The sequence below is a fragment of the Haliotis asinina genome, chromosome 2 (genome assembly GCF_037392515.1).
Source record: "Haliotis asinina isolate JCU_RB_2024 chromosome 2, JCU_Hal_asi_v2, whole genome shotgun sequence".
NCBI lineage: Eukaryota > Metazoa > Mollusca > Gastropoda > Lepetellida > Haliotidae > Haliotis > Haliotis asinina.
In genome coordinates, this window is record NC_090281.1 from 29,800,699 (window position 1) to 29,816,973 (window position 16,275).

At 42.3% G+C, this 16,275-nt stretch overlaps 1 protein-coding gene across 1 annotated transcript; it reads right to left on the reverse strand.

The window, feature by feature from the left end:
- Window positions 1–7,129: 7,129 nt before the first annotated feature.
- LOC137272455 (adhesive plaque matrix protein-like) lies at window positions 7,130–10,260 on the reverse strand. Its single transcript, XM_067804835.1, has 2 exons — window positions 10,170–10,260; window positions 7,130–8,458 (listed from the first exon to the last, which is right to left on the reverse strand). Exon 2 carries the CDS (start codon window positions 8,446–8,448, stop codon window positions 7,300–7,302), a length of 1,149 nt encoding a protein of 382 aa, XP_067660936.1. The 5' UTR covers window positions 8,449–8,458; window positions 10,170–10,260; the 3' UTR covers window positions 7,130–7,299.
- Window positions 10,261–16,275: the final 6,015 nt, after the last annotated feature.

The window sequence follows — 16,275 nt, forward strand, 5'->3', positions numbered from 1 at the left end:
ATAGTGTCCCTGGTGATAAGTGCGATAACAACGCCAAAGGTACAGAAAAACATTAATGGAGGGGTCATGGGACCATAACAAGTCAAGAGGATTTTTTTCATTTGATAAGTCATTCAAAATGACGTCACGAGTCCACAAGCGGAACGGGTCAAACGACCATGTCACAAGCTCGATAACGGCGTTGAGAACAGCAATGCATCGACAACGCATAGAGCCTATGAAACGTGCGAGGAATGCTTGTTGGATGTCACCCCAGATTCTCAAATTCTGTTGCAAAGTCAAGGACGTTATCTGGCGGATGAGGAAGACGGCGTAGACGTCGATCCATTTCGTGCCAAACATGCTCTGGGAGAGATCCGGTGAATTTACAGGCCAAGGCAGTAAGTCAACAATGTGGTATTGCAAGAAACCCATAGCAGCCGTTGCCGTATGAGGGCGGGCATTTTCCAGTTGGAATGGTAACCCAAGGTCATGATGTTGCAGAAAAGGAATTGCCACAGGTCGAGGAATTCCTGTAGCCCATACCAGTTACGTTGCCTGTAACAATCACCAAAGTGATTCCTCTGCAAGACACAGGCACGTGCATCACGTTCCTCCACGCGTCTATAGGCACGTTGACGTCCATTGCTATGGGAAATGTTAAACCTGGACTCTGTAAAAACAACATATCTCCACCAAAACAAGGGTCTGCGGACATGATTTCTGCACCACAATCTGCGAGGTTGTCGATGACGTTGTGTCAGGATAAGTCGTTTGGCGGGACGTTGTGGTCTGATCCCGTGATTACATAAACGTTGTCGAACTGTGCTGGGTTGAATCCGGCGAAGTCCTGGTATGATCCGGGCAGTCATCGCTGCAGTCTGAAACCTGTGACGAAGACATCCAGAACGTTGCCGATCGATGACGTCATTTGTGTTCTGGTAGCGTTTCGCCATTGCAGAAATGATGTTATGATGGCACTGGAAATGTGCAGCCACTTGTCGTTGAGACATCCCCCACGGACCATCCCCAGTGGTCTCATGACATGCTATGCGTTTCAATAGCCGGCTGATTTTTGAACGATCGCAGGGACAGGGGTTGAGCTTTCCAAAGTGACAGTGCTGTGTAGCAGGCATTTGCTCTGTTTCTCTTTCCCGGAATGCACGTGCAACAACGTATTGCACATCACAAAGAGGGGAACGTGGCACGTGCATGCATGTTGGATACATGTCACTAATCTCTGAGTTTAAATCCTTATGTGTCCACACGCGTTTGAAAAATTCATATTTTAAATTTTTGTATGCACAGTTTCTATATGTGCATAGTATATATTGAACATCGTCACTAAATTATACGGGTTTTAAAGCAGAGGAAACTGGTTTGGGGAACGAACAGATCAACCGATTTGATTCATACATGCCGTATCACATTGGCTCACATTATTGTAATGTTGATGAGGTCAATCACTGGACTGTCTGGTCCAGGGATCCAATCCACAAAACCTAACGTTACAAACGCTTTGGGGATCTTGACCCTAACTCGATTATGTAAGATACAAATTCGGGGAAAATTACTGTCAAACACAGAAGCAGCAAAAAGCATCGTACTCATATCCGGTACCAACCTAAAACGGTTATGCTCTAGAAGAGCAGAAACCATGGGCTGACAGGGTAGCATAGTGGTTGTGTCGTCACCCGGAAATCCTGGGTTCGATTCCTTAGATAGGTACTCCCTGCGAAGCCCATTTCTTGTCTCTCCCTGCTGTGATATTGCGGGGATATTGTTAATAGCTGCGTAAAACAATACTCACTCACTCCATAAACCATGGGCTGATGTTCTGACATTAATGAGATTGTCCACAAACCTGATTGCTTCTACTAATTATAGCTACACGTTACTTAGTGCAAAACAATGTTTCTGAACAGACGCATATTTTCAAATACTTCATGAGGAAGATAAAAAATTTGTTTGAGTGTTTATGCCGTTTAAGCGATGATTAATCTTGATTTTTGTATTGCATGTATTTACTGCCTCAGGGTGTCAACTGTATGTCTTAGATACATCAAGTTTAGATTGGCGGTAATAATTTATCTTGGAAAACATTGGTGTGACAGGGTTCGTACACGTCCTGAAAACCTGGAAAATAAATATTTTATTTGTGCTTCCGGGTCTGGAAAGCTATAGGAAATGTCATGGAAAAGTTGCGGCATTTTGAATTCTAGTGAAATTGGGGGTTCAAGTATCTAGGTAGATCCATGTTTAAAAATGGACCACTCTTTCGCTATATCAAATGCATTATTATTGTCGCCCTCCTGAAATTGAACTATTTGATATTTTTTTCGGGGCAGTAAGTGGCAGTAGAAGGGCCTCATGGTTGCAGCGTTCACGCACTTGAAAGACCGGGTTCGGTGTCATTCATGTGTACAATTTGTGCAGTCTATGTGTTCCGCCATGATAAAGTTTGACTCTCGGAGGCGTAAACCTACAATCACTCACCTGGAGCCATAAACCTGTGCACGAATTAAAACGTGAGGTTCTCAGTAATGTGAAAGCATCTCCCAATTATATATTAAAACCTTTCATCATCTCAAAATATTCCCAGATATTGTGTTTTCTGTTCTTATAAAATGACATAGTTTTAGTGAAAATGAAAATAATCTTTTCCCTGGTTTGATCTCTCTAGCGGGTAAAACATTTCATTTTGGGGAACGTGAAAATCATTGATGATGCTGCCCCTTCGTGTTATTGTCTTACTCACTCACTCACTCACTCACTCACTCACTCACTCACTCACTCACTCACTCACTCACTCACTCACTCACTCACTCACTCACTCACTCACTCACTCACTCACTCACTCACTCACTCACTCACTCACTCACTCAAAGCCATAAACGAAACATAAATCATTGTCCGATCCAGACCCCATTGTTTACAGACTATCGCCTTACGGTAAAAACAACTAACGCATCCACATGCTTGTGAAGTGGTTCCTTTTGGGCATCGATCAAAGAAAACATAAACACATGAAAAAAGCCCGTGAAGTTTTCAAAAGAAATTAATATTACATTTGCAAACTGCGATCTGACGTACGAATATATCCCATGTCTTTGCACAGAGACATAGCATTATGTCACCTACTCTTTCATACTGATGCTCGTCAGACATGTTCACTTCAAGTAGTTACAGTAGTTACAGTGTACACATTGCAGACGTAAAAAAAGAAAGAAAAATCAACATCAAGTACAAATCTACAAATATATATTTAATGCACAAAACGATGTATGAACTCACCGGTCCCAAACGATGTTCAAGGCATCTCACAGGTTACATGTGACACCTTCTCAACATTTTTATTGAACATGTTGTATTGTTTTGAAGCGCGCGTTAGTAGGCACAAAATATCTCTTGTTTATAATGAAGGGAGCATATTTGGTTAATCATTGCCAAACAGAGTTTTTGGGTCGTGACTGTGTGTTTGGCTCTATGGATATTTGTGAAAATGTGTTTAGAGCTGAAATCAGACCAAATCCTGTCGATGAGTCCATTTTGAAATATGATATCCATATGATGAAGCCGTGGTCCCCGGGCGATCTGCCTCGGTCATTATAGTAACATTTTAAAAAGAAAGACGAACCTAAGCTGATGAGGTGATATTGTCTTCATTTAGTTTAAGTAACCTGTGATAAGTTCGGGTGATTGGCATCGTTAGCTGCAATCTGTTTACCTTGATTATGATCTCATGGTAAGAAACCAGCACCAGTTGAACTTATGGACACCATCTCGCCAAGGTGAATCATTGCTACAATAAATGAGGACTTTATGCTAGAGTTCTATGACGGGAGATTCATAATAGAAATAAGAATTGTATTAACGAGATTCGCAGGCGTTCAACGTTATATATGAATGTTTACATTCATTGGGAAATTTGCATCGTTTAGAAAATGACGAAAGAGCTTGTGACGATAAATATTCATGCTAACATTCACAAGAAAGTCTGCATTGTTTAGATCATGGAGTGAGAACGTTATATATTAACGCTCATATTCACAAGAAAGTCTGCATTGTTTAGATACTGAAGTCAGAGAATGGAACTTTATATATATGAATGCTCACATTCCCACGAAAGTCTGCATTGTTTAGATACCGAAGTCAGGAAATGGGGCGTTATATACTGAGTCAAAAAAGAAACTTCACATTCTTTCTTCAGGTCACTATAAAAGAACAAGAGATGGTAAGATGGTTAAATTGTTATTATTTCATTGATGAGATCTGTGTGATGTACTCGATACACTGACAGTGCCACAATCAGTTCCATTGGGCTACACCGCCGTTCCAAAACATGGGTATACAGAATGTCAAGTCACAAAATGGACGTAGAGAATGGAGACTGGCAGCCCGCAATCGATTTTGAATGGTCTGTGAGGACAATCGACCTCTAAACATCTCAGCCTTGGTTCGTGTAGCTGGCAGAAATCTGTCACGTAAGTGGCAAAGGACGATTGACATGGACGACCCGACGTGGGCGATCAGAACTGGTGCCAGTTTGTTGTAAACGACCTCGCAAGTCATACACAGTACGATGGCTGCACCCCATTGCTCTTGCGACGTCAATAACTGATCTTCCCGCTTGTAACACGTTTCACATCTGACAATCGTGGCATTTAAAGTACCGTTAGAACAATGGTTTAAAAGTGTTTTTTTTTCAATTCTAGAGGCCAATGCAAACACGTGCAAATGAAGAAAACTTCGATGCGAAAATCACGTGGTCGACTGCACATGCAAAACCTGATTTGGCACTAACGTTATTTGCACGACGAATGGACGGGTTTGAGTGGGTTTTGCTAACGTTTTTCTAGAGTCTAAAGATACGGATCCCACTTCGGATACATAGATGTATCATCAGAGAAACATTATTCATTATTTTAAAAAAGTTACATTTTGTAAAGTTTTATTTTTTGACTCAGCATATATAAATGCTCACATTCCCAAGAAAGTCTGGATTGTTTAGATACTGAAATCAGAGAATGGAACGTTATACGAGTGCTCACATTTCAAAGAAGGTTTGCATTGATACTGAAGTCAGAGTTTGTGACTTTATATATTAGTGCTCACATTCGCAAGAAAGTGTTGAGGAACTGAAATCACTGATGAGAAATCAATACACATGACTGGAATTAATCATGTCATTATATGACCAAGAAGCTATCACGCATGTGTGCTTTGATGACCATTACTATCTGTTTCAGCAATAAACATTGTGTAAGCTAGGTTATGAAAATTCGTATTGTCATTTCTAGTTATTGTAATGATGATATACAGGCAATTACTGAGTCAGCGAGACCGTTATAGCAATCCCAATGAATTCAAATGGAACTACTTTCCGTTTGAGTCAGAATCGTACACTTTAATCATCAGCTGTTTCACGTCAGTATTCAACTTCATTTTTCATCAGGCATGTGTATCCCGTGCACGACGAGATAGTGGCTGTTCTGTTTCTGAGGTTTTACCCCGCCGTGAAAGGTAACAACTTTTGCGTTTTCATTGATGATAGTTTCTTAACCAACTTTTTTTGTGAAGTCCGGAAAATGTTCAAATATAAGAAAGCTGTTGGATATTAGTAAATAATAAACATGTATACTATTTATATTTAGGTGGCAATTTTTTGTACAATGATAAGATTTGAAATTTATTGGTCCGTTTCTGACTCAAACGGACTGTAAGGTGGTGTGAATGTCATTTTTGGACACCCCATTCCCCAGAAATAATATAGTGATTTCTTTTCAAAGCCATCCATCGATCCTTCAGCGAAAGGAATTTAAATCCAGTGATTAACATCATGAGCATCTATTTTGGTTCATACGTTATCGCATCACGATTGCGTAGATCAGTGCCAATGATAATTATTAATGGGCTGTTTGTTCCAGACTTGATTATATAGCTAGTATGTTGATGAGTGCGACTTTAAACAACGTCTCGACCGATTATGTTTCTTGAAAGACTTGAATGTGTTTTCGAATCCCAGTTCGTCTCGATGATGTGTCAAAGTTTGTTGGCACCATACTCATTGTCGTGGTCGTCCCTCCAAAGAGTAGCTGACAGGCCTGCGTTTAACTTGAATACTGTGGGCGGTATTAAACCCACCTCAGTGATAGGAGATTTGACATTTAGAGATTGATGTTTGAAATGAACACAAAAGCCCTAAATGTAACATATTTTGTACGTTTGTGTAGTAATGTCACTTTTAGCAATAATTTAGCAATATCAAGACGAGGAACACCAGAAATGTGCTTCACACATTGTGCATATGTGGGGAATCGTACCCGGATCTTCGTCGTGATGAGCGAACGTTTTATCCACTTTATATCTTGACTGAGTGAGTGAGTGAGTGAGTTGGGTTTTACGACGCTTTAGCAATATAGTAGTAGTATCAAGACAGGGGACACAAGGAATGAGCTTCAGACATATGGTGGGGGGGGGGGGATCTAATCCGTGCCTTCAGCGTGTAAAGCAAGTGCTTTAACCACTGTGCTACCACTGTCCCTCAGTTCGTCAGTGTTGTACATGAGCAAACCAATCGACATGTCCTTGTAAAGTTTTAACACTACTTTATACTGTAGTACTTACAACAGTAGTTCGTGATAGCCGTGGTTTGTTATACGTATTTTACTAAACTACATGACAAGTTGCCCCAAACTGCTCGTTATAACCGTGTGTGTTATATAGAAGATATTTATGAGTACCCATGTCGTACTATGTTTACAACACGAGTGCCTAAATGTTGGTATTTCCTGAGCGAGAGCTAGAGATATACCAATATTTAGGCACGAGTGTCGTAAACGTAGTTGATTTGGGCACAAATATAATATTCTGTTTATTACTGAAGTCGTGAAATTGAAGAACATGACCCCAAATGTACTTTCAAACACAGGCTGGCTACCCGCCATTGCCGCATGCAGAGCGCTACGTCACAGAAGAAACGTGACATCATGGTATTGTTCACAACGTCACGTCAACATGACAAAGTGATATTTTGACCCATATGAAAAATATGAACCCTGATATGTTCGCCCTTGTAGGCAATATGTTGTAAAATTATAATGTATATATGCCACATCCGGGGTATAAAGATATTTGATAAAATCAAACATTCAGCTATTTCATTTATTTAATCAGTTATTTTCAAAAACATACACCGATCTTCGTTCATATACGTAGTATATTGAGATTGTTTTTCAGCTGTCGAGGACTACTGTACACTGGTGGGACAACGTATACAGTATACACTAAGATGTCTTAGTTTTCAAACAGTTATCAAAGTCACCAGGAAGAGGTGTGGAAACCTTCTTGGGGGAGTTTGTGCTCTTTTGTTGAAAATTGAGTCTGTCTGTGTCCTTGTGGAGGGTAGTGGGGCTGTCGCTTGGGAAGGTAAACAGGATGCACGTGACCTTGTGGGGGATAGTAAGGTTGCTGGTGCCCATGTTTCAAGTAGGTGGGTTTCTGTGTTTGTTTCTTGTCTTTGGTGGATTTCTTGATGTAATGTTGTGTTTGGTTTTGCTTGTGTCCGTGGGTCAGCTGATTGTCTCGTTTAGTCCCGTTGGGATAAAAGCCTTCTTTCTTCCTGTGCTGTGGGTATTGCCCCACTTTCTTCCCATGCGGTGGGTATTGCCCTTCTTTCTTCCCGTGCGGTGGGTATTGCCCGTCTTTCTTCCCGTGAGATGGGTAGTGCCCTTCTTTCTTTACGTGAGATGGGTAATGACCACCTTTCTTCCCATGCGGTTGGTAATGACCTTGTTTCTTCCCGTTCGGTGGGTATTGTCCTTCTTTCTTCCCGTTTGGTGGGTAGTGGCCTTTCTTCACGTGCGGTGGGTAATGACCTTCTTTCTTTCCGTGCGGTGGGTTGTGCCCTTCTTTCTTCACGTGTGATGGGTAGTGCCCCTCTTTCTTCCCCTTCGGTGGGTAATGACCTTCTTTCTTCCCTTGCGGTGGGTAGTGGCCTTTCTTCACGTGCTGTTGGTTATGGCGTTGATTTTTCCCTTGCGGTGAGTAGTGTCCTTGGTGACCGTGCGGTGATACATGGCCTTCTTTCTTGCCGTACGGTGCGTAGTGGCCTCGTTCCTTGGCGTACGGAGGATAGTAGTCTTGTTTCATGCCGTACGGTGGGTAATGGCTTTCTTTCGTGACGTGCGATGGGTAGTGTGCCTGTAGCTGATTGTACGGTTGATAGTGACCTGTTTCCAGACTGTACGGTGGGTAAGACTTTATTATATATCCAGTGCCGATGTTGTGGTTCTGTACATTGTTATTTTGCCGGTGGTACTCATGTATACTTGGTCGGTGGAAGGGTTTGTGTAAGTTGTAGGGTCGGTGGTCCGTTATTCGGAAGAAAGGCTGGTGAGCTAGGACGCATTCCCCAGACACTATAACCGCTACTGCGGTCAGGAGGAGACCCACTGTCATGGACGCCATGTTGACAGTTCTGCAAAAGCATGAAAGGACAAAAGATAAGTCAATCCGTTAGCTGTGTATGATTGTTGATGGTGTAACGCTACATGTTATATTCCAACTATACTGCTCCGGTCTGCAGATAATCGAGTCTGAACCAGACAATCCAGTGATCATGCTGATGGTATTTTAACTTCTATTCTATTAAATTTATACCTTCTGATGGAAGGTGCACCGTCAAGCATTACAAGTCTGAAAGGAAGCGCAGTCGTATGAGGCTTTCATCATAAAAAATACAAGTAAGCGGGCATTTCATCTTGCAATTTGTATTCATTGGAAAGCATGAAGATGCATATGTGTGAAATGCATGGAGTTTTTCATCCAGCTGGAAAAATGAGTGACAGACAGACAGACAAACTCTTATTGTATTTTTTTTTTATTTTTTGAGAGTTGCATATAACGTTGTTATAATGTTTTAAGGATATACATTAGGACATGCCTAATTGTAAATGCTCGTTACAACGAATAAATACATACTTGACATAGAGAGCTAGGTTACGAAGGGTGAATTCATTATTAGTTGTTAACAGACTAGCAGAGGCTGTCAATGATGGTTTCGATAGATAATATTCTGGGATAATGTTGTAACGTAAATCTTCATAAAGTGGACAATCAAGGGTAAAATGTATTTCATTTTCAACTGAAGAATTGCATAAAGGTTTCAGATTTTGGGATGGACAGTTTTCTACCTGTATTTACCATTAAGTCCAACAGGCCTGTCCTGTATTTGGCAAATATGTTTCTATTACAGTTAAAAGTTAGTTTAGATAAATACAATTCAGGCTGTATTAGAGTTTTAAATGGTCTATATAATTCATAACGAGAGCTACTTTCCAAATGCCACTGATAATACATATTTAACGCTCGATCACGAAATTCTTTTAAAAACATAAAGTCATCCCCAACACCCTGGCTTATCCATACCAGACCATACCCATGAGAAAACAGAAGATTTCGTACGTGTGAAAAATGAGTGAGGGAGTGAAGTTTGGTTTGGTTTAACATGTCTGAGTTAAAATTCACCTCACCATATAGTGAATGAGTTACGTTTTAGGGCGCACTCAGCAGTATTCCAGCTACATGTCAGCGGTTCGTAAATAATCGAGTGATCAACAGCATGATTATCGATCTACGTAACTGGGAACGGATGACGTGTCAACCAATGAGTCTGACCATCCGGTCCTGCCAATCGCCTCTTACGACATGCATGGGTTGCTGAAGATAAATTCTAATACGGATCATTTTAGCCATGTAGTGATGAGAATAAATTTAACATTCATGAAGAATATACGTGTATATTTTATAATCATGCCTGCCAATGACAGTGAAGCAACTAGAATATCACAGGGAGCATTAAAATAATAAAGCTATTTCGACGATATACAATATAACAACAAGCCACAGATCGCCAGCAGCTTAACGTTGAATACAACACTAAGGTCCACGGGGACTTATAGTACAGTGGAATATGTCACAACCGGCATCTGTCCAATCTGGCAAGTTGTCAACTCCAGCATAAAGTCTCAGTTCCACCCGTGACTTGTACATGTATCACCAGCTCTACAATCCATCACTCTGTCTAGACAGGACTATTTCAGTCCCGATGAGTGCCGGTTTAGACAACTTCCACTGTACTTTTGCTATTTGCAAACCCTAGATGGATATGTAGCAAGGGAATATCTTACCAGTCTGCCAGTTAGCAGTTACGTCCTGGGCAATGTGAAGTTGCACACGTTTCCTTCTTAAATACGCTTTGTTCTGCCTCGAGGTCTCCAACTGAAAACATACAAACAAAGTCATGTGCAACCACAATGCCTAGGGCATGTTTCACAAATATATTTTAATTTCTTTATATTTGTAAGCCAAGGAGACACTGGGTCCGACCTCAAAGGACAATAGTTTGGTCGTGTCCGCCTCGTCGTCTATAGCCTTCCAGCTTTATGACGTTTCAGTTTGGCGTCATAAACACACTTCCTTATCCATCAATACCATGACCCAAATCACATTTATGTGTCAACAGTGTAATTATCTCTGGAAGTGGGGCCATGGTTCGTTGGTTGAGTTGACTTGATCTGACATTGTCGTAACGGTAAATTATGTATAACGCGAACTAGCGAGAGAGAGAGAGAGAGAGAGAGAGAGAGAGAGAGAGAGAGAGAGAGAGAGAGAGAGAGAGAGAGAGAGAGAGAGAGAGAGAGAGAGAGAGAGAGAGAAATAGTGTGCGTGAAAGAGAGTGAGAGAATGAGAGAGAGTGAGAAGGGAGTAAGGGAGAGGGTGAGAGAGGTGAAGAGAGAGAGTGTGTGGGAGAGTGAGAGAGAGAGTGTGTGTTTGAGCGCGCGTGAGAGAGTGCGAGAGAGAGCGTGAGAGAGTGTGCGAGAGAGAGAGTGGGAGCGTGAGAGAGTGTGCGAGAGAGAGTTTGACAGTGTTGGAGCGTGAGAGAGAGAGTGTTGTGAGAGCGCGTGAGAGAGAGAGGGGAAGACAGACAGACAGACAGACAGACAGACAGACAGTAGCAAATGGTGATAAGTTTAATTTTACTTTAGACGTTTGCCTTTAATATAATTTAAAGGCCTTCGGTTCACCAGAACGTAACCTTCTTTCACAGACCCAGGTCTTTGTGAGGTTTATATTGTCGATAATTAGTCAATTACACAATGAAATGGGATTTAGATTTTGAAAATTTGAATCCATTTTCTGAACGCCATGTATTAATTTTATTTACTAACTGCAGTTACCAGTCAATACTGTGCATGTATTTGGTACGACACGAAGTTCATCTACAACCACCGATCAATCAACTGAATCATTTAAAACTTTGATAAACGACTTATGTCCATACTCAATTGTGTGTACTATTCTCCATGTTCATTAATGGGTTTTCGAATGAAGTAATTAATTCAGACAGTAGAGGTATCCAGGTATATCTCGACATCATTTAAGCTTTTCTGTTACTTTTCGCAGATGACATTGTTCTTGATGCAGATAGTGCAAATGGTGTAGTTATTGTGAATCTTGGGATTTGACAGTTAGTATGTCTACAACTAAAATAATGATTTTCAGAAAAGGTGGAAAATTATCACGCTTTGAAAAGTGACCCTACCGTGTGAATAATGTGGGTGTAGTTTCTAATTATAACTATTTGCGTCTAGGTCTTACAAGCCAACTAAGTTTTCACAGAACTGTAATTCTGTCGTTACAAAGGCCAAGAAAGCCTTATTTGAAGTTTTAAGAACGACATATTCCAACGGGCAGTTTACCTGTAAGGTTTTCTTTACAATATTTGATTCTAGAATTATGCCAATGATATTATACGGTTCCAAGCCATGGGGTTTTCAGCGTCTAGAATGTGTAGAGGGAATACAACAGTTAGCGATTAAACGGTTTTTAACATTAGCTCTAGAGCCCCGAGTGTTTTAGCTTTAGCTGCGGACGAATATAATAGTGCAGATTCCAAGTTTATTTGCCTTGTTTGTTGAGATGTATTAAACGCTTGCTTAGAGTTACCCGTATGCCTAGTCATAGGTATCCGCATAAAGCATATGAAATGTTGTACATATTGGACAATGGTGTTTGCCATTTGTGGGCTTCATCGGTTAAATAGGTTTCATTCAGCTATGGATTTTGTTACGTCTGGCTGTTCCAGGGTGTTGGTAGTGTAAAATAAATTTGTCAGAATTTAAGCAGCATGTAACTCAAGAATGGAAATCTAACCTGCTTTGTAGCAGCAGATATGACTCCCGGAATTGTATTTAACCCTGGGCGACTGCTCTTTATATCGTTGTGACTTGACGAAACTGCGTTTTGACATGGTCAGATTACAAGTTGAACTAGGGCGATACTATGATGTAACAAGAACACTGCAATTGTCTAAAGTTTGTAAGTTAGACATGATTGAAGATGAATTTCAGTTTGCTATGATATGTGCAGCTTATGAAAGTTCAACCATTTGTCTGTACATCCTGTAACATGAAAACTAATTCCATCAATGTAATGATATTCCGGTGTTATTTCGACGATGTAAGACAGAAATGTAATTTTCATCTTTAACATCATTTAAAGATTTCATTTTGCTAACCTTGAGTGATAAAGATATATCCATCTATTTCCCACAAAAATATCATGTGTTTCCTACAAAAATATCTTTGATGACATCGTATCGGCAAAACTGCAGCCGCTTACCACATCCGGGTATTTTGTATGAGTTTTCGACGATAAGCCATACTTTTACCTCCGCTCTGCGACAAAGTGTTTTGATTAAGTAGTATAGGGAATGATAGTCCGAAAACACTTTTCAAAAACCCCTCTAAAAAGTCTCATTTACTAAATGAGGCTTTGGTGGGACTATTAGCTCTTGCTATTATTGCCCCTACTACAAAACCACGCCATCACGTTTACCGTGACTTGGCAGGCGGTAACACTGTGCCGTACGGTACGATCAATAATTCTTCTCTTACAAACCCCCTACCCGGCCCACCCCTCAAGTAGTATAAGTTGGGTTCGTCGGCTTTCATATCCACTTTATCTATGTTGTAAGTTTTGACCGACCATATAGGATCGGTGGCTCGCTTACGGCTATCACCCTCGTGTTCCCCCGGCTGGTATAGATACCTCACTAGGGCCCTATCTGGTATCTGTTTCTCCTTCCCACGCAATGGAGCGGCCGACTCTGCAACTATTGATTTTAGTTTGATAGCGTCTGCCGGTTTCTTACCGGTGAGACGGGTGACTTCATGGTTGATTGCCGACACCACCTTGGGTAACCTCGTGACCCATTCAGTCGATCGTTTTCCAGGGGTGGTCATCTCCCTAGCATACTGATAGCCGAACAAGCGCTCAGCCAAAGTCCTATTAAATCTCTCAACTATGGCTTGGCTGCGATGGGCTCCGGCCGTGCCACGCCTGACCTTTGTATCGTGTTTGGCTAGCAGTTGTGACACGGCACCCATGAACTCCCGTCCGGGGTCAACTTGCAGCTCTGTTGGCCACGTCAGCGGGCTGCGTTTGTATATGCGTTCGAATCCTCTGGCTACCTGGGCCGAATCTTTCGTGGTCAAGGGTTCGGCTTCCTTGTAACGACTGGCTACGTCCACTACGGTTAAGGCATACTTGTACCTCTTGTCGTGGGGTAGGAACAGTAGGTCTGCCTGGTGAATGCTATTAGGTATGTTAATACCGAACCTCCTTCTAGGCACGTAGCGTGGTGCCGGCAAATAGATCTGCCACAGGGCTTGTTTTTCAAGCCACGCTTTGGCTTCCTCCGGGGGTACTCGCGTTAGTTTAGCTAGCTTATCTACTGCGCTAGCTCCTTTCCAGTACCCACGCGGGCTGTAGTAAATAGCCTCAAATTTTTTCATGCCCATACGCGTATGTGTTTATACCATCAATAGCTATCCAACGTTTCGTGTCCATAGGCGACAGGGACGTCTTGTTTATAGTCAGTCCGTATATCTTATGTCCATCACTTCTAAGTGTGTTCATTTTATGCCTAAAGGTACGGGTCTTGAACAGGGCTTCCTTGAATCTGGCGTGTTTGATGTGTTGTTTCACCACATACTTCTTAACCCCCTTAGCCTTCCGGATCTCACTATTGTCGGCTTTCAGTATGGAGTACATCTTAGGTCTCAAACCTATGTACTCGGCTATGGGCGTGCCAGCACACTCGTCCTTCATCTTACCTAGGACCTTTTTATTTACCGTACTGTGCATGGCATGGGTCTTAGGGTAGTCGCTGGTGTCGTATAAATCGATGTGTTTTTTCATGTCCTCGTACACGTCCTCGGTTCGAATCTCCATCAGCAGGGAATCCGTGTCAGTGTACAGCACTTCGCACCTGTCGCCGTACTGTTTCTTGAGCTCGTTGTAGTAAAAGTCGTACATCAGGTGTTTGGATAAATCGAGGATGCTCATCCCCACGTAAACAGGTCGGTTGAATTTTATGTGGCTTTTCTTCATGTGTAGGGCAGCCAGGTCGTCTGTGAATATCTTGCTACGGTTGAATGCCGGACTGGCTATCAATTTCCTGAGCTTGTCTTCCTCACTAGATCTAACCAGCTTCACGGTCACGCGTTTCCTCAGGTTCTCCATAGTCTTACCAAACACCGAGTTGTTCATGAGCTTGTAGAGATTTTTCTCGAAATCACTGGTGGCTTTTTTTCGTAGGTCTGTGTTCATTCTGATGTAGGGCTCCATCCATGGGCTCTGGGCAAACATGAGCACCCTGTGTATTTTGGCCAGCCTCATACCCAACGACAGGTACAGCTGTAGGTTGCGATAGTGAACGATGTACTTGGTCTTATTCATTAAGTTAGGCACGAGTTTTTCAACGTCTGTCACACGGCCACCTGACAAGTTATGTTGGTACTCAGACATCCAGTCTGGGTTAACCCTCATACGTTCGGGTGCAAGGGGATAGCTGTTGTGCGATGCGTGTAATGCCTTGGGATACTCTAAGTCAACCTCGAGGATATAACCTTTGTTCGAATCTGGTGCAATGCTCATAACATCAACGTGGGGTACCCATTCGAATCCCCCTGTAGGTAGATACTGGCTCATGGCCCAGCCGTACAGGTTATTTGCGTCGAGGTAGAGAATGTGATTGGTTGGTTTGTTAGGATCGTAACCTTTCACGTATTGATTATTTGCTTTAGCGTATCGTTTGGATGCCATGGAAATCCCACCTCGCAAGCCTTTCTCAATGAATAGGTGCATGTCGTAATCTGTGAGCAATTCTAAATTAACTCCGGTCTTTTTAAGCAAGGCGTCCCACGACAGACCTGGGCTGGTGTAATACCATGCGGGGTCGAGTTTATACTGCTTTAAACAGGTCCGCCTGAACGTTTCAAACACGTCGGCTAACAGCAGTACATCTGTCCTCAAGTACAGGTCGTGATAATCACCCAGGTTCTTACAACCCAGTTTATTCCATACGTTAGTCGCGTGCGAGTAATCATCTCGTGAGACTGACGCCTCATTCAGCTTGCTATAAAAGCAGTCGATAGGAGGTAGTCTGGTCTCGGTGAACTTGACCCAACTATCCATGTACTCATATGGGTACACACCCTTCCTCATGAGCAGGGGTCTAGTCTCGGCGTCTGTGTATCGATCGGTGATAGGGAAGGTATTGTTGGCCTTGACCAGACTGTCGAGTGACGACAGGAGGAACTGAAACGAGTCAATGAACCTAAGTCCGTTTAAGCTGAAGGAGATGTATCTCTCCATGTTGTTGGGGATGCACGATATATTACCATCGATTTTCGCGATGGCCTGCATGATCAAGTGTGAGTCGTACCCTCTCAAGTTGTGAAAGACAACGGGGATGTTTATTGTCTTAGGGTTGATTTTAAGCTTGAGGTTGCACGCGTTGTGAGCGGCGCCTCTATACTTACCAGTTATGTGACAGTGATCTCTCACCGAATCACCGTTAAGCGGTGAGTCACACACGTGACAGTTAGTGCTACTAGCGTGAGCTAGCCTGTCGGCTCGGGCCATACGCATGGGAGCGATTCTATACAATGTATTCCTAATAATTTTTTCTTCCTCCTGCAAGCACTTTAGAAACCTTTCAGCCGCGTCAGGACCCCTATACACTACAGGAGCTTTCGTTTCCCCGTCACAACGGACGACGATGTATCCAAAACCGCAGGCTATATGCTCTTGTGTCTTGTGGGTGAAACTCCCACTGGGGGATGATTCCCCTACCACCAAGGCTTCGAAGTCGGCGTATATGATATAAGGCACAGACATTTGATTCTTGTGATTGTCGAATTTTAGGATATTTTCGCCTTCCTTAGG